The sequence below is a fragment of the Micropterus salmoides genome, unplaced genomic scaffold (assembly GCF_014851395.1).
Source record: "Micropterus salmoides isolate LMB-PRFRI ecotype aquatic unplaced genomic scaffold, ASM1485139v1 Ms_hic_scaffold_13, whole genome shotgun sequence".
Lineage (NCBI taxonomy): Eukaryota > Metazoa > Chordata > Actinopteri > Centrarchiformes > Centrarchidae > Micropterus > Micropterus salmoides.
In genome coordinates this window covers 18,032,102-18,054,793 of record NW_024040374.1, presented here as the reverse complement: position 1 = coordinate 18,054,793, position 22,692 = coordinate 18,032,102, and the positions used below count along the sequence as shown (strand labels likewise).

Sequence of the window (22,692 nt, the reverse complement as noted above, 5' to 3'; positions counted from 1 at the left end):
TAGGGGTCCAGCACAAGAAACAGGAGTATTTAGCCACCAAGGACAGAGAGGGTAGACCCAGTACTTCAAGACCACCCAGCCAGCTTTCTTTACCCTGCCCCTCAACCACCACCACCACCTCTTCTCCCTGAACAACCATGATGTCCTGAAATCACAACTCCACGCTACAGAGAGAGCCGCCTGAGGGCTGTGGATGTCCGGCGCAGTAAACGCGAAGAGGGCAAGTGTTGTAGAAAGTGAGCATGTGCTTGCTCAGTCAAATGTGTGGGAGATGAGGAGTGAGAAGCAGGCAGCTGCCTTGAGGATGGAGGGAGGAGGGACGAGTGATGATGAGCTAACCTGCTGTGCAGCATTTATCATTTGTGCAGCCATTATGTTCATCCTCTCTACTTCACTTTCACCCACCCAGCCAGAGAGGAAATTGAATTGGGTGAGGTTAGGAGTAGGGATAGATAATAACTTGTGCACAACTGACAATTAATGAATGTGTATTTATTTTCCGCTATTACTCTTCATAAAAGGGCACATAAGTAACACTAAAATGTTTCTGTACTTCTGTTACAGAATACACAAAATTTCAGTCCATTTGTCTCTCTCTTTATTCAACATGACTAATATAAAAGCAAGATAACTGCAATTTTAGCTAAGAATGAATCCTTAGTATGGATATAGGGGTTCACTTTGCACCAGATATGGATATCCAATATTGGATTGTGTTGGACTTTAAGTGCATTATGTATGCATGTATATCCCATGTGTAAAAAAAAAAAGGAAACAACACATAAAGAAGAGGCCTATATACATACATACATACATACATACATACATACACACACACACACACACACATATACACTTTACTGCTTTTCAGTAAAACGATGTCTGTGTCTGGGAAAAAAAAAAAAAAAAAAACTACAGATGTGCTTGTATTTCAATTTATTACATTTTCAAGGGAATATTCATTTTGTTACTTGATCAACCTCCTGTAAGTATTTATGTAATTTTCACCACACTGCTCCATTGTTTTCTCACATAGAAAATTATTTCTGTCTTTTCAGGCAGCTGTAAATAATGTGCACTACAGGCTACAAGAGTGCGATATGTTTCATTCCTAATGATAGGATTAATAAATTACACATACATTTTGTATTATTGTTTAAGTTGTGAAAACAGCATACTTACACCGATTAACACAACACTCCTTATTCCTGTTCAGTTTCACTTCTAGAAGACTGAATTTTTTATAAAATCTAAAGAAACAGGCATTAACTTTAAAGAGTACTGATCCTTTGCCATCCATTTCATCACAGATCAAAAATAGCAGCAGCTATTTTTATATTCTCTCTCTCTACTCTCACATCAAAATGCACAATTCCCTTGATAACAGTACTTCTTCTACCAGTAAACCTACAGCAAAACTCAAGTAGAGTATCACTCCTATTCTCCTCTTACCCATCCTCCTCCTCCTCTCCATCCTCTTCATCTTGAGCAGGCTGCTGCCACATTTTGAAGCAGCTACAAGCGCGCATCATCTTTTCAAGCTCCTCTCGATGTGCTGCCTGTCAGAAGCTCTGATCTCAGTCACTTAGTTTCCATTTCTCTCCATCTTTCTTACTTCTACCTTCCTCAAACAGCTGTCATCTAGTGTTTCTGTGTGCAAGCATCTGTGTTTATGTACTGAAAGTTTGGGGGTGGGGTGGAAGGCTACTTTCTCACTTCTCAGTCTCAACTTTCATGAATAGGGAAGCTAAATTCAGTTAGTTTATGAGATTTAAATCCATAACAACTGATAACCACCTGTCAGGGAAACCAAGACTACATGTAAAAAGCAATGCAAATAGATGTTTACATCTACTTGTTTACTGAGGAATAAAAGATAAATGAAACTATCAAAAAAAGACCTGTTGTGACATCGTTTAGTGAAAAGTATTAAAGATGATGTGATGCAAAAGCAGATGCTTTCTTACATTTGTCCTAAAAAAATTTTTTTTTAAAATCCAGAAATGAAAAGGTAAAATAAACAGCAGCATTATTTAACTTTAGAAAAACAAGACAGGGGAGGTGAATACATTGATACATTAAGTCTGGTGTATATAGCATCTGTCAGCCTCCTTCCACCCCACTGTCAAACAGAAGCTACATAACTCAGCTTTATAACCATCTGCTGTGTTTGGTAGCCTGCAGCAAAAACACAAATGTTTGTTTATCTTCACCGGAGCAGTGGGTGTTCAAAGAAAGACTGAGTGTGTGAGAGTGATATAATTTTGTAGGCTAACTCTTTCACTCAGTGTGGTTCACATATAATAAATTCAGCTGGGATCAGTAGTTCGTATAAATCACTTGTCTCCCAATATATCAAATTTACTTGTGCTGCCCAGTCAGTTCCCCTTAGTTTGTGGGAAAGCTGCTGGTCACAGGATATAGAGATACTGGCTCTGACATCAGACCTTAATGGAGAATTCCCCTGTTTTTATCACAAGAATGTTACGTTATGCAATTTGACATGGTTACATTGAATGATTATTCCAACAATACATACATAACAGCTGGACCTAACATGAAAAAAATAATTGTTTTGTTTGGTAACATTTGATGCACACTGCAGTCAAAAAACAGCTTAAATATCATGTACAGTGGAAACCGCTAATAGTGATCATGGTTTGGGACCAATCAAAAAGCTGTGACAGAATCATTGCTATACAAATGCTGTTTAAATAATTTGCTTATAGTAATCAAGTAGTCTGCTTACAGTGTTCATTTTGGGGCTTTTCATACATGGGGGAAAAAATCTGAATATTATATGTTTTCAAACAGCGTGAGTTTATTGAGCCTGTGATGGGAAACAACAAGTTTTCGATCAGATCAGAATTAGTTCAATCTAGTATACTGAACCTGATGGAAGCGCGTGCGATGTGATGAAAAAAAAAAAAAAACGTCATCAATGGAGCACCGATAGTACAATTCACCATGGCAACAGGTAAATAAGTGCAGAGCCTCTATTTTAATCCAGTGGTGCTAGAAATATGAATTGGTGCCAACGCAGACCATGATAGGCTATTTATGTTAAAATGCAGGAGTAGAGGAAGGATCAATACATTTAATTTAGAGTAGCTCATTCATCTTTTATCAGACTGGAATTCTCCAATAGCCCATTACATTTAAAGGAGGGCTATATTTTATTCAGCTATAACCTGACGGGACAAAGTGCAGGTGGAAATAACTGAAGATGAAAATGTAGATCAAACAGATAAGACTTTTTAATAAGTTTACCCATGGACCTGTGATTTTAAAGCCACAGTAGGGTATTAATATTTTTTTTGCAGTGGAAAATGTGTCTATAGGTTCAAACTAACTTTTAGACGTCTATTTTACATAAAACAAATCTTGCTCATTTCGTATTAAATGAAATTCTGTCAAAACACATTAAGAGTATAAGCAGCAAGTATTTAAAAATCATTTAAAATAGGCTACATTCATTCGTTTCAGCTGCACCACAGTCATAGAAATATACTCACAAATATTCACATCATCTCCAGCACAACTACGATAGAAATGTTCCAATCAGTGTGTCACAATATGACAGATGACTGTTCATTGATCAGTTACAGCTTTATACAGATTAATTTGATTTAAACAGTGATTACTGCAGTAATGTAGCCCATTGTTGTGTTTTAGTGCAACTTTTGCCAACCTGACAGTTGCCTTAATATCCACAATGTTACAAAGAAGGACAGTGCATAGATTTTATTCTGACGATAAATTGCAGATGTCCAGAGATCGCTCTCTCTGTCCATAAATTGATGACAGGTTCATCATAATAGAGGCAAGGTTATAATCGTTAACGAAGACGAACGAAATAACGACAACTAGATGTGAAAAAACATGGTCGTTAACTGAAACAAAAATAAAAACGAGGGTTTACTAAAAAAACGATAACTAACTAAAACTGTGCTGTAGGTTTGCAAAACTAACTAAAACTAACTAAAATGAAAGAGTAAATGTCCTTAGTTTTCGTTTATTTATTTTATAGGACCTAATAAGCCTCCACCTCTTTAGGTCCTTTTCAGACATTTTTCTGTGCTCATTGATCAAACGGCGTTATCACCACATAGGCTTTATTTACTGAATGTCAAGGAATGGTACTTCTACTAATTGTATTAAAATATTAAAGACTCTAAACGTTAATAAAATATATACACTTCGAATCATTTATCAACATTGATAAACCCCAAATAGCGTTTAAAAGCAGTATTTGGAGGTGCATGCAATTCTCGGCAGGCAGGCAAAACTCAGCATAATGCCGGCAATTCAGCGGTTGTTGGTGAGCCACGGGTGCGTTATGATTTTGTCCTCCGAGTGAAGAGCTGGCCCGCTGCGTGTCCATCAAGAGAGCCCGGGTCAGGGCGGCGTCTGGCCGCAGAATAGCAGGTGGCGACCGCTGTAACTAGGAGAGCCCCATGTAACGTTAGGGGGAGGCTAACTTAGCCGGGGAGGCCCAGGTACGGATAAGCTGTGTAGTTGGTTGGTTTTCTTTTTTACTTGTCTTTTTTCGTTCCGTTCTGATGGTCTGGCTTAGCATCCTGCATGTTGGATAGGCTAAACTTGCCCATTGATTGTGAGCTCCCCTTGAGCTGGGTTAAAGTGTCTGCTGGTCATTATATTTACTGCTAGTGTGTGTCCCTGTCCCTTTGTGCTTCACATTGTTTTAATACCTATTTTTTGAAAATAAAGGTTTAGATTTTAATATAACTGCTTTCCAGTCATACTTACAGGGTGCTAGGGACCTGTTTGCGGCGTGTGCTTCATTTATTTGTAGTATTCATTTCGACAACGTGTCAGTATTTCATATATAAAAAAGGATAGCCCTTTTGATTGTCCTTGTATTTTAATTTTTTGTGAAAAAACGAAACTGGACTGAACTAAACTGAACTGAGCTTAACATTGTGTAGCGACAAAGACTAAAACTAAGCATTTTCTAAAAATAAAAACTAAACTAAATTTGCAAACCCACATTAAAAACTAATTAAAACTAAACTGAAATTGAAAACAAAAAGTCAAAATGAAATAAAAATAAAAACTAATGAAAAATTGAAAAATCCAAAACTATAATAACCTTGAATAGAGGTCATGTTAAAGATTATGTCTGGGTAAAAAACAGACGGTGTCACACAGCTGCTTAAAGCTCCGCAGGGAGGGGTCAGAGAGAAACATAATTTCATCAGTTGCCGGAATTACTGATCTATGGTTTGTCTGATCTTGGTCTCTGAAAAAGAAAACCCAGAGTTTCCTTCATCTCAAGCTTGACATACTAAGAGTTTTCACTAATCCTGCTTTCTGAAACGGGACCTTGTTAAGCAGTAATACGCTACAGTTTATTTTCAGGCCTGTTAAAAATTTAGAAATGCACAGAAACCACCACCAAGCTGCTGCAAATACAGTATTAGTAAACAGCACAATACTGTTTTAGGTACTGGCCTAATTATAATTTGAATACAGTAAGCTATACTTTATAAACTGTACTGTATTACTGTATATTGCATTTGAATTATACACAGTACAGTAATGTAATTTGAAAAGCGTTTCAAACAGCTGCTCTAAACAAATACAGGACTACTTCTTGTCACCACTAGTAAGAGAACACGCACCAATATGGGGTCAGTAACAATATGCATGTTTTTTTATGAATGTGTGAACAAAAGCTTACCTCTGTAGTTCGACAATCTCATTACTGAGAGAGTCCAGCTCCTTGATGGCAGAGAAGTCAGCTGCTAGGTTAACCGCGTTGTTCTGGAGAGGAAGCGAGGCAGAAGATAAAACAGGATTAAACTACGGAACCGCACTACTGAAGGTAAAACACTAGAACGATGATGAAACTTCCTATAATGTCAAACAAATGAACAACAGAGCTACGATGATGAGGTCACTGATTGAGACATAAAGGCAGGGATGGAAGTGAGACTGACTCATGGGTAATTATAATGGGAGGATATGAGTCCAAGGGTTTTATTCAAACATATCTACTGTGTTGGATTTCACTTTGTTCTCTAATGTTAAGAGGGTGGAGACAGCAACAACCCCACTTCTCTTGTCCCTTTTCAAAGACATAAATCAAGCGAAGTTCAAGCCTTTGATTTACATCTACATACTTGGTGCCACTTGTGCAAAATATTTAAAACAGCAACCCCTGTTCTTGCCAGCTTACCGCCTAAGCATAAATAGTAACACCTAATGATGATTAAGTCAAATACAGATGTAAAATATGATTTAGTTTTTTGTAACAGAAGCACAAATTTGGAGAAAACTACAATGAGACATGGCAGAAAGATGACGAAGAGCGGAAGCTCGTTACAAGTAATGAGATGCCCCCGAGTCAGTAAAGTACCACACACTCACTCAGGATCATCTCGCTGCACATGTGAAGTGGATAAAATGTAAGAATATAAAGAGCAGACACAGAGGGAACAGCATAAACGTGTTGCATAAGGAGGAAAAGAAAGAGCTGCAAGCTTGAAAAAAGATCAAAAATGAAGAAAAATTTTAGTCAAATTAATAACAAGAAACTTAATTTTAAATAATCATTAAATAATCTGTCAGTTATGATAGCATACTTGATAATAACATAAATAACAATCACACAAAGACAGGCAAAAAGCATGATGTGAATGGTTAAAGACAGACTTGTTTTGTGCCTAAAAAGAAATCAATACTGCCAGATATCTTCCCACACACACACAAAGCCAGTAATTCATGCAGCTACTCAGCTTATTGCGCCTTACGTTACATCATTCTAGTTTCTACTGTTATCACTACAGTCCTGCTGGTCTGTTGTTCTAACACCATCAGTCTCAGTGCATCATCAGCTACATCGTCATGTTGAATGGAGACACAAAAAGAGGATACAGACATAATTATTAGACTTGAGTGCTCTGAGCGACTCACCTGTTTGATGTTTTGTCTGTCAGCCGGAGGGATCATCTCTGGCAAGAGACTCTGTGGAGGGTCCAGGCCTTTACTCAACTTCTGATTGATCAGATGAAGCGCCAGGGCAAACTGCTCTCGGGTCAGTTTCCCAATGTCTCCTATGTCACAGAGCTCCCTGAGAAGACAAACAGACCCGGGTTACATAAGAGCCTAACGATTTAAACCTCAGGCAACGACTATTTTTGATCATCATGTTCAGTGCTTATGGAAGCCAACACACAGGACAGTCACAGCAGGACAGAAGCTAGTCAGCCGTGCAAAGAGAAAAATCTATATGATGTGATAATTCTCACAGTCAGATGCGTTAGCACACACCATTTTTCAACCCCAGTCCATAAATTTATAACAAAGCATGTGATTTTAAAGATATTTGTGCAGCCTAATGCCAACAAAATGTACTCTGCAACTGGGATATTCTTCAAATATGTTTGCACTCTATTTACCTAACATTACTTTCTGTTTCTTCATAATGTAACATTCATTATTCATTTGGCTGATGCCAAAGCGACTTACAATTGCTGTATATGTCGTTGCACGCCTCTGGAGCAAATAGGGGTTAAGTGTCTTGCTCGGGGACACATTGGTGGATGTATCACAGTGGGGAATTGAACCCGGATCTCTCACACCAAAAAAGCTACATCGTGTATGTGTGTTTTGCTTATATGGTGGCGGAGGAGCTGATTGATGGAGTTTTACCATCTCTACTTACCAGATACGTGCAAGTGTGCCAGAGGGCAGCCCAGTCTTAAGGAAGATATCTCTGACTTCAGGGCCAGACACGAGGCCGTCCATGTCACTGTCGGTCTTGTTGAATAGCTCGTCATACTTTGCCTTGTCTGCTGGTGACACCACCCACTGCACAAGCAACAAAACAGACTTTTAACTAGCACCATAGTTGCTTCGTAATGGAATTTATTAATACAGCCTACGCAGTTGACGGACCACTAACTCAAAAATATACTTACCTTCACGCTCCCTCTTGTCTTGTTCTTTTGAAAAACACACTGAACTATCCAGTTTGACATCATTTAAATGTTTGTTGCTGCAGCTACGTGGTAGTAAAATAAAACATCCAAAAGCTTGCACACACAGGAGTGAAGGGTCCGTTACTCACAGGGACAGCTGCTGGTGTTGGGACAGGAGCTGGGGCGGGTTTAGGGGGGTGGGGCATGGTCTTAGAGCCAGCATGGGAGGAGCGACTGTCTTTGACTGAGGGGGGCGAGGGTAACAGGGGCATCACGGGAGGCACTGAGGGTTTTTTCCTCTTGGAGGGTGGAACCAGGGGAGGTGGTAGGGACATGGGAACAGGCTCCCCCTCCAGAGCTCTGTACACCAGATACATGGCCTGGGAAAGGGCAACACAAATCAATGATAAAAAGGCAATTACCAACAAACCATCCTGTAAGTTTTCAGTCTTCACACTTCCTCCACATGTCTGGAATTTGATCCATTTAGGGCTACAGAAATGATTTTCACAACTTGTAAGAGCTTCTAAGATTGTATGTGTAATTTAAGCACACACACGAATACACACAAACAAACATTTGGTGCAGAAACTTTCAAATCAACACCTGGAGCGAAATTATTCAGATAGACTAGAGAAAACACACTTTTGACAAAAAGTGCTACAAAACCTTGATATGCTTTAGATGCCTAGAAGATCAACACTGTAATATACAGGTGCATCTCAAAAAATCTGAATATCGTGGAAGAGTTCATTGTTAGCGCCAGAACCAGACTGAGGGATTAAAGGCTCTGGAAACCTTTGCATGTGTTTTGAGTTAATTAGCTGATTAGAGCTCTTCTCGGGTCAACATTTCTGTATTATAAATTCTTATTTACATTACATTTGAGATTTGGAGTTTTGATTTCAATTAGCTGTAAGCCGTAATCATCAAGATTAAAACAATAAAAAGGCTTTAATATTTCACTTAATGTGTAATGAATGCAGAATATATTAAAAGATGAACATTTTGAATTTAATTACAGAAGAAAATTAACTTTTCCACGATATTCTGCAGCCCAATCTGAAACTAACTGCAGACTGTAACCTATGTGTTTTTATTCTATGATATTAGCTAATTTCTTACCACAGAAAATTCATCTCTGTCCAACATGCCATCTCTGTCGAGGTCACTGAGCTCCCACACCTTCAATACACACAGAAATCGTTAAGCATTCATCATTACAGAACTAATATGATACATAATGACGTGTCCCTGAAAGCCCCGACTCATTACCGATTCTCACTTCCTCTTTGATTAAATTTTCTACCCAACTGATTTTTGATTTCACATCCTATTTTTCAAACTTTCTACACTGTATGGCTTCATTTATACAACAAAATTTAGACTGTTACATATGATAAACATTGCATGCAGTCTTATCCAACCATCTGTCTATTATCAATCAATACAATCTATTATTTGTCACTTTTTATTTTTATAAAAGGGATGTTTTAATGAGCTAAAGCCGTCACAATTTGGTAACTATTTACATCTTCTGTTATTTTTAAAAGCATATGATTTCACTTTAGTTTTGTCACTTTGCATGCATGATAATAAATAATCAGTATGTCAACAGATGAAACTAAAGTGTCTTCATCATACCCTGCCCAGGATGTCCACTGGCAGTTTTGAGTTAAGCAGGACAGGCTTAACCTTGTCTCCTGTTAGAATCCCTCCTACTGGACCCAGACTGTCAAAGATGGAGTCAAACTTCATCTTCTCTTCAGGCTGGGGGAAAAAAAAAACAACAACATATGTACAATGATTAGAAGCAGCGGATTGAAATATAATTCATTTCTGATGCGAACAATATAGTAACATTTTTCCCAGAAAGTTCAACAAGCAACAGAGTAATTTGGACCCATCAGCTGTGATGTGAGTTATTCTAACTTTTATAGGCACTACTAGTCAATAAACAGCTATTGCTGACATTGTATGGCTGTAAATGTGTGTGTCCTATTTAAGCTGACTTGATCTATTTGACAACATAAAAATATCAGACTGTGTTGGATATATACTGTTGTAGTTCTCTAATGAGGAAGACAAAGATATCAAAGCAAATTACAAATACACATAAATCACCGTGTTTTATTAAGACAAAAAGATAACAAACTTGCAAGTGCCTCACCTTGACGACCCAGGGAATGTCAATAGCCACACCTCCTGCTAACAGCGGGCTGCTTGACTCATGCTGGTTAAACACAAAACATATTCTTAGTCTGTAGAGCATAATTTAAGCTGCCAATCATGATACAAACACCTCTGGCTATATAGTATATCTGGGAGTAACCTCAGCATTTATAGCATGGACAAAGCAGTGCATAGTAGCAGACTTACAAATTTGGGAGGAGGAACAGCCACATTAAGGCTCTTGAGCGCCACCTCTAGGCCATTTTGAGCACAGGCCACCAACCGCAAAGCTATGAAGAATTGCTGAGGGGAACACAGAGGTACAGTGACATAAGTCCAGTGAGCATATGCAGTTTGTGTAGGGCTGGGCGATAAAACAAAAATGTCATCACAATAGAAAATTTCCTATCAGTCGATATTTATCACGATGAATGTCAAATCATTATTTCTTTCAAGTTTAAAGGCTGATTTTTGCACCTGATTGAAAGTTGAAGAAACCAGATGGTTAATTGTTGTTTTAAACTATTCTTTATGGTCAGATCATGACAAAACACTTGCCAAACAGTGGATCTCTTCACAAATCTGAGGTGGAACATTCAAAACAATAATCTTTTTTCAACAAAGACGTATGAGTAAAATGAAGTAAAATCTTTTTTCAGTTCTTTTTCCTCAACAAAATAATTCTTAATAGAAAATTGAAGCGCTGATGCATACGTGATTTAAATTAATTAAATTGAACATTTGTTATGTTTATATGGAGTAAAATTATGTCACAGTAATTACTGTTATCATTTTATCGCCCAGCCCTAACTTGGTGCACACAAAACAAACAAATCCATATGATGCGACTCCGCAGTGCATTTATACCTGCTTGTTAAGAGAACCTTTTCTTTCAGAGTCTGCCAAATCCCAGATCTATGGAGACACACACAGTGTATTTATTACCCTTAACATAAACAGCAAAGACAACAGAGAAGTAATGCTGCCGCACTGATCTGAGTCTTTGCTCACCTTCCCCAGGACCAAGTCAGCCAAACCCGACCTTTTCAGGAACAAAGCTGCATCAGCCGCTGCTACCCGCCCACTGCCAGTCGGATCAACCTACACACAAACACACAGTCATTAGATCTTATAACATTTCAGAAACATCAATAACACATCTGTACTGCCACGAAAAAAAGTTAATTTCTTATTAGTCAATAGCTTTAGACAACAACATGGGAGAAAAGCTGCAAGTACATTTTTAGCAGCATGAGAAAAGCAAATAATGAACAAAAGAAAATGGCCCTGTGGCAGAGAAGTCTCTGAGTCACTTAGATTGATACTGATAATAAACCAAAGCTATTTTCTCAGCAGTCTATTAGCTTGATATTGGATCTCTTAGTAGTCTTTCATGAGGCTCAAAGTGAGCTCCCCTTACATGTTGCACAAAAGGGAAACATTATTAATTCATAGAGATTCTTCCTTTACTGGACACAGCGGCCAGAACTGATATGAGAGAAGAGAGATCACTGCTGCAACATGCTAAAGCAGCTAAAGCTAGTTTAGTATTTAAACAGTCAGTGCACCCAAATCTCTCTCTCCATCTGTTTTTGGGTTTTTTTGTATTTCAGTCATCTAATCCAGAACAATTCAGCCTACAGCACAACATAGTAACAGTCAAATCATGTTAATATTACTAAATCAAACAATGATCATCTCACAACTTAATAATATTCTGTACACACATTTTAACCAATGCGAAAGACATTCTACTTTATAAAAGACACTAAGGCCTAATTTCAATAAACCATATGTCTTTGTTTTTGGGAAGACACATTTGCATACCTGTCGATAGTATTTGTCATAGATGGGATTTCCACTGGAGAGCTGCTAAGGAAGAAAAAAAAAATACAATATATAAATACATATTTTAACTTCTACCACATTTCTCAACAACAACACCATTTCTGTTTGCTCATGTGGCCTCTTTTAGATTCACACATGATATTGATCAAATCCCTAAATTTACCTTAACACTTTCTCAATTCTGCAGATTCAGTTTACAAGCTCAACAACTGCTACACCAATCATCCAGTAAGCCAAGGCAGCTGTCAAAAAATATGTAATAAAAGACTGATCCATTACAGATGGAGGATGCAGACACTATAACAAATGTGTTAAAATTCAGCTTTTTTTGCCCCTCTTTTCAACATCATGCCCATGGACACGTCTGTCACTAAAACAGCAGAATTATTTGTCAATCGCCCAAAAACATGTGCCAGGGGAAAATGAACACAGGGACTTTAATCATTGCTCAGACAAAAAGAACAGATGCAACATTTAATTTAGTTCACTGTGCCAAATAATAGCTCTCATCAGACCTGTTTCACTATAAAAGTTTTTTCCACAGCATATACAGTTTAAGAAGGGTGACATACAGGTAGGATGAGAAACATGATGACTCCAGACATGACAGTATGCTACAGATGTCTGAATAGGGGTGCAATTAATAATCATTTTCCTTTTTTGATTAATCTGGCTATTTTTTGATTAACCACCTCATCATTTGACTTATAAAATGGTAGAAAAATATCCATCACAAGAGCTGTAGGTGACCAACACTGCAAAGCCCAAATACAAACACTTTCGAATAATATAGAGTCCCATTTGCTCTGCTGGCACCAGTAAATGTTTGGCATCTATGCTTGACAAATTAATTAAACAAACAATTATCAAAGTTGTCTGGAATTCATTTTCAATTAAATCAACTAACTGTCTCAGCACTAGCTAGATAATCCCAGTAATCATTATTTGAGAGGCATTGCTATTGTGTGCTTCCTGGCAAAGTTTTGCAGGAGAAAATACAGTGTCTTCCACCATACAGCAAACATCTATGAGTCACAGTGATACACACAGTTTCTGCTGTGAGCTGAGTGACTTCAGGATATAGGCTACACTTCCCAAAGCTGCTGATGGTCAGCTTTAGACAGTTACAACAGGGCGTCACTCCACAGTCTAATCTGGCCTTCTGACATATCCTCCCTAAACACCCTCCTTTCCTCTGTTAACACGATTGTCCACTGAGGGGCCAAACAGGAAAAGTATCAGCATTTCCTTCTGCATATGCCTAAACTGACAAATGGTTGTTCTGCTTTTAAATCAACAGGTGCAGCAAAAGAGGAAAAGAGTGGACAGTGATTGTCTGAAATGTGAATCACCTGGGGAGTGGCTAATGAACCAGTGAGTAAAGCTGACTTAATGTTCCTCCACAGACAAACCGACGTGCAGTAGAGAGTACAGCAAACATCTGTTATGATGTCAGCCTTGTTACAAACTTGCACGCACGGCTCGCTAGAAAAAACACAGCCTGTGATCAGCTTAGTTATCTGTCAGTTTTGCCAACTGCCAATTTACAGCGAGATAACTGTTCACTTATCTTTCTCTGGCCAATGCAACTTTTTCTTCTGTGACACACAATAGTGTGCCTGGAACTGTTGGCGGCTGTAACACTGTGGTCATTGTACTGGTGACTCTTTAATTGAGCACTGAAAAAACGCCCCTCAATCATTCCCCAGCGAGCCCATACAAAACTGCAACAGATAGCAAGATACATTACAGTGCAGGAGTTGACAAGCCTGTCTAGTTTGTTCTGGAAATGCCAACTCCCTAATTAACTCATGGCAATAAAACACATTAATGTCACTAGCATCATGGTATAGTGTGAGGATTATCAGGTGGTACAGCTGACAGCACACTTAAAAACAAGCATCACATGACAGACCAATGAAGTCTCACAACACAGAGGTATTAACACAGGTTGCTGAACTCATCTGTGAGAGATAAAGAAGGTGGCAGACAGCTGCTGTCTGTTGTTTGAGGCAACAGTGGCTCGGGTAACAAGTCCACATGGATTGGACCTGGCTGTTGCCTGCTAAATAAGTTATTTACTGTGCAAACAAACACATTTCCACACAAACAGCAACATACTGACATTTTGTGACACCAGTGCCGCTACTCTCGTTCACTTCCTCTTAATGGTTGCACAACGACTGACAGACTATTTTGAGTTTTTCTGTTAACATAATGGACACAAAAAAAAACAGTTAACGTTCACTTACGTTCAATATAGGAAACACTAACCCGGGTCGGTGAAGCACTTACAACAAAACCAATAAACATGTTGGTTATTCAGTCTAACATACAGCAAGCTTCCCCAGCAGTAAGGACATTACCAACGGAGGCTTTAACGTTAAATATATATGTTACATGCGTAAATCTTTTAGCGGAAAACAATGTTAGCAGAGGCTCTACCAGCAACAATATGACATTAAAGCCACAACAGAGCCACACATGAGTGAGTCTCGCATTAACATCTCTTTGGTCAGGACCAACTAGCCTGCAGCAAAACGAGGCGGTTCAAAGCATGATTAACATACACTCCCAACCGAAACGAAACCAAGTAACGTTACATGGCTTATCTCAAGTTTGATAAAGCGGCTCTAAAACAGCCCAATACTGCACACAAACTAGCTGTTAGCTAGCAGGCTAGCTAGCTAGCTAGCTACGCCCTTACGCAGTCCCCAAAGAGATTAGGCAGAAACTTTTCCCAGTCACAGCAGGACTAAACTTCCAAAAAGAGAGACGAGGGCCGAGGAAAGCTCGCCTTCCTGCCTACGCGGCTTCACTAACACTGTTGAAATGTCTCCGAGCAGAACACACAGAGGCCATGAGACGTTTGCTGTGGTTAGATTTGAGTTGTAAGACAGTGTTACCTGAGTAAGAGACAGAGTGGCAGCCATGGTGTTTCTGTTTCCCACTGCTTCATGCTGCGCTACTGCCAGACACAGACAGAGGCCACTGAAAAACCTGGCACTGGATCTCCACGACAGGAATCAATTCAAACTTATAACTGGATGGCAAACAATCAGTCACCCCGTCAAACAAAACAAACCACATGCCTAAATATATGAAATTATAGAGCAGAAATGGAAGAAGAATTTTATTTACCATGTATATATGTAACAGCACCAACGCAACTATCAGGGCCTGAGCAAGGATTTTAGAAATACCGAGGTCATGAGTCCTTCCCCCCCAAGAGAACCCACCAATTTCCCCTATTATCTGTATTTTTAACTTTTTTTGTAACAATTTGTTTAACTGTTAACAAGAAAAAAATGTAATAATTTTTCAGCCTATCTATTGGCCTAAAAGTTGTCAAATGTACCTTAAATATAATGAGTCTAAAAATTCTGGACTTAAAATAAAGTACCTACCATGTATAGGGTTTTCAATTTTAAGTAAAACTTTCAGGTTGCCAAGAAAACACTGCTGAGAACATGACCAGTAAAACACCAATGGCCCTGACAACAATTTAAAAATACTCCATTGCAAGAATATCATTCAAAATCTCACTTGGGTAGAAGTACATGTATGCTAAAAGGCCTTTTCACAATATCTACTACCATTAGGTGGAGCTAATGTTAACTACTTCATATACTGTTGAGTTGTTTCATCCACACACAATTTTATAAGATCATGTGTTTTATACTTGAACTCTAAATCTGCAAAGTAACTATAGCTGTCAGATAAATGTAGTGGAATAAAAAGTACATTCCCTCTGAAATAAAACAGAGTGAAGCATTTTTGCTTATATCCCTCACTCTGAAATATTGTGAAGAAGAGATAAGGTATCATAAAATGAAAATACCCAAGTTTGTCTTTATGGCAGAGGTGGAATGTAACTATCAGAAAGATGAGCAAGTAAACAAATAAGCCCTACTGGCCTGTGTTATCCACATAAAGGCAGGCATTAAAATAGTAATAGTCACTTTAAATATAAGAAAAAAAAATTTAAGACGACTTCTGCTCATTGTATTTCTGGTTGTTTTTAATTGGACAGAACCCCTGTCTTTTGGGGGTTGTTGTTTTTTTTTTGTTTTTTTTTTTTACACAGCAACATGAAAACCTTCCCACTTCAATTACTACCATTAGTACAAAATGTGTCTTTTACAAAAGGATCATCTTTCAGGCTGTTTGGGACAGGGGTTTGGGGTTCAGCAGTGCAGAGATATTAGCATCAGAAATGAGGAAACAGGTTGTGTACATCGACTACGAGTAAATCTAAAGTGAACGCGTACCAAATGAATGGAAGCTTTCCTGCTACTGAGTGCCCCTAATGTACATCGGAGTTTGAGCACAGCATATTTAGACACACGAGACTACTGTATGTGTACTGAAGTGAAAAAGTGTTAACTATACAGTACAAAACTATGCAAGCGATTCACCGTAAAGCGCCGTATTACCACCCAATGGACAACGGCCTTTTTGAGTAGGTTATCAGATATACAGTCAGTCTTGATGCACTCTTGTTTGAATCAGAGCAGGCACCCTGCATAACAATGTCTAACCTGTTGAATCCTTTGAGATTGACATAGCTTTTAAAAAAAAAAGAGGACCTGTGAGTGACTTGAATGACTGCAAAAGATAGCAAAAACAAACACGAAAAAAAAACATGTCACACAGATTAATAAGACAATCAAAACACATGAGGTAAACAAAAACATTTGTGGTTTCATCCACATACCAAATATAGCATTTCATGTCACAACATACTTCATTAAAAAAAAAGTTTTTGCAGAACACAAAAGGACAATTTATAAATTTCTGTTGAGTATAAACTGCGAAACTATTTTGTTTTATGATTTCCTGTCTTGACATTCGTTACATCTTCATTTTGTCTATCACTATTCCTCGTTTAATATTAATAACAATAATAATAGTAGTAGTAGTAGTAGTAGTAGCACATGGAAACAGAACAATAATTGCCCTTTTTCACCTACTGCCTTACTTTGTAAACAAACAAAGAAATGAAAAACCCCATCCCACCCAACCCCCAGCCCAGGGTGTCAGTCATGAGGGTCTATCATCTCAGTCTCCAGCCTTGTTCCAATGGCTCATTGACACAGTCGGGTTATTTTCTGAGCAGTTCCCACATGGAGTTTATAACTCATCCTTGAGTTTAGAGTCTGTGCCGTCGTCGTCCTCTTCTTCTTCCCCCTCCTCCTCTTCTTCTTCATCTTCATCTTCCTCCTCCTCATCTTTCTCCTCTTCCTCCTCCTCCTTCGCCTCTTCTCTCCTCATCTTGTCCTCCTCCTCACGTTTCTTTCTCTCTTCCTCCTCTTGGCTTTCCTTCATCTTCTTCTCTGTGTCCTGAAGAGGATGAAAATTAAAGTCATAAATATGTCGTTCCTTTGTAGCAGCACTTGTCTACAGACAACTTCACTTAATGCTACACCCACCAAGCAATGAAATTAGGGTATATACACACACCTCAAAATACTCAAAATGAATGAGCAGCATATATGCCTACATGAGATTTGAAAACCGGTGAAGATTAAAGTTTTGTGCTTACCTTAGTTTTACCCCATGTGTCGTTGCCTACTTCCTCTGCCAGTTTTGGGTCATTGGTGATCAGGAAGTTATCAAAGATAGTACCAGACTTGACCTACATCAAAAAGTAGTTAACAGTAATGCACATTTTAATATGAGGTAACAATTTTGCACTGCCAACCCAGTTGTGCACAAATTAATACACACTGTGCAAGTAAAATAATCCTATTCCTGAATGGATATAATTAAAGTACAAATACCAGTTTCTTGTTACTTTCAGCAAATTGACTCTTCATCAATCTGTAAACAAGACAGTCGACTAGTATCTCCTTACCTGCCACAAGTCTAGTCCAATCACGCCGAAGCTGTCGTATTTATAGATCTCAGAATCAGCTGTGTACTCCGGGTTGTCAATCTCAGGGTGGACCCACTTGCCTTTGTAGGCAGGATTGTTGATCTCGCTGGGCTTCCACTCACCCTGTTGACAGCAAACGGACACAGAAAGCCAGACAGTTCATGTCAGAGGAATCACAAATGCAAATACGTCTGCTGATGAAGTTAATTTATTTTGAATAAATAACATATAAACTAACTTGTGCCGGCTGGTGAAGAAGTTAATGGGGCAATAATTTGTCAAAGTTCATAAAATGCCTCAGAAATAGGGATGTGAAAAATGACAAGCACAACGTGCTTCCTCGTATTTTATAATAAGTAAATATTTTCAGCACAGTTACAATTCAAGCTTTACTCATGTTGAAACAATCTATGTTATTTATTAACTTACTAACTTATTCACTCAGTGACTGACCGATGTAGTGTTGCATAACTGATTTTCATCTCGAAGGGTGAAAAAATAAACAGAGATTTTTAAATGTCTTGTTCCACTGCTAATCTTTAAGGGGCATTATATGGGGAATACACAGCAATAGTGTAACCTATTGACTGGACATTGTATATTATTATTGCATGAAGTGGGAATATTTGCTGTTTACCTTGTAGTCAGGGTTAGCAACCATAGGCGGCTCCCACTCTCCGTCCATCTCCTCATCCCAGTCATCGGGCTTCTTAGCGTCAGGATCAGGGATGTTCTCAGGTTTGTCCCAGTCCTACCAAAGAGATACAGGTGAAGACATGACCTCACAACAGGCATTTAAAAAAAAAAAAAAAAAAAAAGGACATATGGGTTTCACACAAATAGTCACAAAATGTTGAGCAAAAGATGATTTGCTTAAAAGGTCTGTGAAAAATCAATCAAGCAGAATGACCTCTGGTTTCTTGTCGTCAGGGTCGGGAATCTTCTCCCGGTCATCCCAGTCCTCTGGCTTTTTGGCTTCAGGGTCCTTAATTTTTTTGGGAGGCAGGAAGTCCCAGTCATCCTCCAGATTGCCGGACTCGACCTTCTTATTGTCAATCTTGACCTCGTAAGTGTTGTCAGGGTTGACTATCAGTGTGTACAAGTGGGTGTACTCATCATCCTGCAATGTATAAAAGAAACGTCAGCAGCTATTCTGATTGCTTTTTATTCACCAGTGAATTACATGTTATGTGTTTATATATATATATATATATATATATATATGTGTCCTTGCTGGTTTGGTTTTTGGTGAGAAGGCTAATGAATTGGAATAAACTTTAGGACCAATTTCTTCATGCAACAGAAAATAGAAAAAGCTTGGAATAAGTAAGAACTTCTGCCATTTCCGCAAGTAAATATGAGAACAACAACCTTTTATTGACATCTCACCTTGCATCTGATGTCCTTGTTAATCAGATGGTTCTTGCCTTTGTAGTTGAAGATGACGTGAACCTTCTTTGTGCCAGGGCCACAAATATCAGGACCTGAACAAGCAAACAAATAAGTACAAAATGTGGAATCCAATCCTTAAGTTAAGAGTAGAAACTCGGGAATACACAAAAGGATAAGGGATCTCTCAAATCCATCTAACATGAAAAAAAACAACAACATTTCATTCCATTTGCCTCACAAAATGTTATATTATAGGCATATTTTAGGAAGACTGTGAATCACGAGTGTTTCATTCGTGTCTATTTGTCTGTGTATGCAACAAGACCTGTAAAACTGTGGGGAAACATAATGAGAAGACAAATGCCACGAACACGTATCTTCCAACATTGTGAAGGTGACTGTGGTCTTGTGCTTGATGACTGGTACTGTAATTACTGAAAAATAAACAAAAAAAAGAGTTTGGAAACTATCCACACTCACCAAACATGATGTTGTAGACGGAGTCTCCATGCATGTCCTCCTGGTTGAGGTCAGAGGGGAACAGTTTAATGTAGCCTCCACCACAGTCTATGCTCTGCTCGTGTTTCACAGTGAACTGGATGACTAGAGTCTGGCCCTGGTTGCTGAAGTCATCAAAACGGGATGACAAGGCGTAGAAGCGGGCGTCCTGGCTCGTCTGCAGACCTGTTAGCGAAATGAAATGTTATTGCTATAGTTTGAAGGGACGATCCAGCGTTAAGTGCAATTCATCCATGTTGTTTCTATAAAATTGGAGAGGTTAGTTTAAATTTGTGAATTTGAACACATCTCGTCTCAAGTCGCACAGCAGAGAGGCAGCCTGTTGTGATGATGTCATGTGGAGGTAAATACTGGAGCTGCCGCACAGACAGTAAATAATGGAACAACTCTGAAACACCCACAGTGATTGGGCTGTGGTCACACACACTCAGATCCACAGCTAGAAGCCCTACATTCAGAGTAATCTCATTTAGGTAGAATACCCCAAAAAACAATGACATACAAGCCCACTGACTCTACTCACTAGTTCAGTTTTTTTCTGAACTCCAGTGTAACTTTAAAAAGTGTCATTCACTTGCAGCTCTAAACTCCACATCAAAGGAGAGTGAGTTGTGTAGATTTTGAATTCTCAAACTTGAATAACACCATGTGACGTCCCGTCTCAGTATCGTGCCACTAGCACATGTGTAACTAAAGAATTATAGCTGGGGAAGGCAACTTTAGAGAAACCAAGAGACATCTACATTTTGAAATATCCAACAAATCCCACCCTTCCCTTTAGGTCTCCTTCCAAAGCCACTCCCAAAAAATACATTTGCATGTGCAGAGAGTGCAAGGTAGAGTGCACTCAGGTAGGTTTCATTTAATCATTTCATTTGGGCCGAATTAAATGATTGAATGAGTTTATTACAGTTATCACAGATAGCAGATTTTTTTTTTGTCTTTTTTGTGTCAGAGCATTTGATTTATAGACTGCAGTCGGGATGTAAAGAGAACTTCAATAGAAAATACTTCTAAAATAAATTACCTAGCTTTAAGAAAAATAGTCCTCTTACAACTCTCTTTAATCTTAAAGATCACAATGAAAACCTTCTTAACACAGGCTGCAGACAAATGGAGGATACATACTCATTATTCTAAAAAAGAAAACACAGCATAACACGTAAAACAATGAAGGAAGATCCACAGAGGGTGGATTCAATAACCTTTCCACTCACCTTTGTCTTTCTCTGCATCTCCATAGAACTTTCCTGCAGTCAGGACAAACTTGCCATAGTCTGACTTGTGCTTGGATTCCACCCAGCGACTCTTCCAGGTATCTGCAGAAACAAGTGTAGGTTCAGCTGCTCAGCGGTCACTCACAAGCTGCTAATTCGCCACTGGTGATGCAGGGGCACTGGGAATGTGTCCGCCGTATTGGGCATGTTTTATGTGGCTGCCTTCATTATGTACATGGTGGTGTGTGTAGTGAGACTGGTGATGAAATAAAACAGCTAGGTAAAGAAGGGTAACAGTGAATGACCAGGGGAGGGATGTGAAGTAGGGGGATGGGGAGACAGACAGAGTTTTTTTTTTGGGGGGGGGGGTCAAACGATTAATGGTTCCCATGTAGACTAAATGTAGGAGCACATAGCAGACAATGCATCACAGGAATAAAGGTAAAATCTTAAGCTGTCATGTCAAGAAATCATTCCAACAACACAATATGAAGAATAGCCACATTTGGCGCTCATGTACTTATTCAATAGCATCATATCTGATATATAACTGTTTCAGAGAAGCACAACAAAACAGTTAAATAATAAAAATGTAAAATTCTGTGTGAATGTCCTCACCTCCATCTTCAAACTGTTCTCGCCAGTACACAGAGGACTCGGCCAGTACAGAGGCGGCCGACACGGCCATCAAAAGCAGCGACAGGGCCGTCATTGTGACGAGCTGAAGCCCCTGCCAAATACAAAGCTAACCTACTATTATTATAAAATACGTCTGTATAATCTATCTACGCCGTACAGCAGGAGTTGTTTGTCGGTCCAGTCTCTCATACAGTAATGTTACAGTGAAAAGGGCAGAGACGCTGCCGCCGCTCTCCTCTCGGCTCGGAACAGATGTCTGAATCTGATTGGACGTCGGCTCGGAAACTCAATAAGGAAGCGTTATCCCTTTCGGCCAATCGGAGGAGGGAAAATTTGGACGAATGCTTGCTGTAGCCAATGGGAGTAGACCACGCGTTTGCTTGATACCTACCCAAGGAAGGGTGATGCGTCGTGGGTGAGATAGTGTGTATGGAGAATAAAATCATAATTCGCATGGGTAAATCAATGTAAAATCAGCAGATATGTTTCCCCCCAACCTATCAGGCTCCTAAACTCACATCCATCCTCAGCACTGCTCCATTGATCTTTGAATAGTGTGTATTTCTGTTTACCATTTTTATAATCGCTTGTCTGCTATGTAGAGGGGAGGTACAAAGCTCAGTTTCATTATATAACCTATTGTGAAAATAAGTGTACCTACCTACCTAATATCACAGTTTTTAAAAGATGTATCTGAAGCCAAATTAAATCAAGTAATTCAAAATATGAAAAACACATTTGTCCATTTTAAAGATTCTCTCCAGACATGTTTTGACCTATGGTTTTAAGATGTAAAAATACTGTTTTTAACAATAATTTGTCAGTTTTTTCCACACAAAAAAACACTAAACTACTTAAGAATTATTAAAATCACAACTAATTCTCTCTAAATGAAAAAATCCAGAATGTATGAATATGAAAAATCTGTGTATGTGTTGTGGAGGTCTCAAATTTCCACACACACAGTTGCACATTGGATCATGATTGGCTTACAAACTACTGTTAAACTCAGATTAAGGTGAGCACATAGAAACTTTTAACATGTCCTGCTTGTGTCAAAGTCTGCACATGTATCATTTTG

The 22,692-nt window shown here is 38.8% G+C and overlaps 2 protein-coding genes across 4 annotated transcripts in view; both read right to left on the bottom strand.

Annotated features, from left to right (window-relative positions):
* Positions 1-14,985, bottom strand: part of eps15 (epidermal growth factor receptor pathway substrate 15) — a 28,590-nt gene extending 13,605 nt beyond the window's left edge. For 2 of the 3 annotated variants that reach the window (XM_038715922.1, XM_038715925.1), the window contains exons 1-12: positions 14,873-14,984; positions 11,946-11,990; positions 11,130-11,219; positions 10,986-11,033; positions 10,326-10,421; positions 10,117-10,179; positions 9,591-9,716; positions 9,072-9,131; positions 8,096-8,326; positions 7,691-7,836; positions 6,940-7,096; positions 5,705-5,787 (exon numbers count right to left, since the gene is read on the bottom strand). In XM_038715922.1, the coding sequence (XP_038571850.1) occupies positions 5,705-5,787; positions 6,940-7,096; positions 7,691-7,836; positions 8,096-8,326; positions 9,072-9,131; positions 9,591-9,716; positions 10,117-10,179; positions 10,326-10,421; positions 10,986-11,033; positions 11,130-11,219; positions 11,946-11,990; positions 14,873-14,899 (1,172 nt within the window). In that variant the 5' untranslated portion in view covers positions 14,900-14,984. Of the gene's footprint in view, positions 1-5,704; positions 5,788-6,939; positions 7,097-7,690; positions 7,837-8,095; positions 8,327-9,071; positions 9,132-9,590; positions 9,717-10,116; positions 10,180-10,325; positions 10,422-10,985; positions 11,034-11,129; positions 11,220-11,945; positions 11,991-14,872 lie in introns of all 3 variants that reach the window. The other variant, XM_038715924.1, reaches the window with a different exon arrangement.
* A 978-nt stretch (positions 14,986-15,963) lies between these two features.
* On the bottom strand, positions 15,964-21,866 carry calr (calreticulin). The gene is made up of 9 exons (XM_038715926.1): positions 21,591-21,866; positions 20,973-21,074; positions 19,717-19,920; positions 19,234-19,328; positions 18,755-18,964; positions 18,482-18,595; positions 17,824-17,967; positions 17,512-17,604; positions 15,964-17,309 (listed from the first exon to the last, which is right to left on the bottom strand). The coding sequence occupies exons 1-9, from the start codon at positions 21,682-21,684 to the stop codon at positions 17,100-17,102; spliced, it is 1,266 nt and encodes a 421-aa protein (XP_038571854.1). The 5' UTR covers positions 21,685-21,866; the 3' UTR covers positions 15,964-17,099.
* Between the last annotated feature and the right edge of the window lie 826 nt (positions 21,867-22,692).

Excerpts from the sequence above, each read along its gene's own strand:
- calr (XM_038715926.1), bottom strand. The coding sequence starts at position 21,684 with ATGACGGCCCTGTCGCTGCTTTTGATGGCCGTGTCGGCCGCCTCTGTA. Across the intron at positions 21,075-21,590 it reads AGAACAGTTTGAAGATGGAG|ATACCTGGAAGAGTCGCTGG; the intron begins GTGAGGACATTC and ends TTGTTTCTGCAG. Across the intron at positions 17,968-18,481 it reads TTGCTAACCCTGACTACAAG|GGTGAGTGGAAGCCCAGCGA; the intron begins GTAAACAGCAAA and ends TGCTGTCAACAG.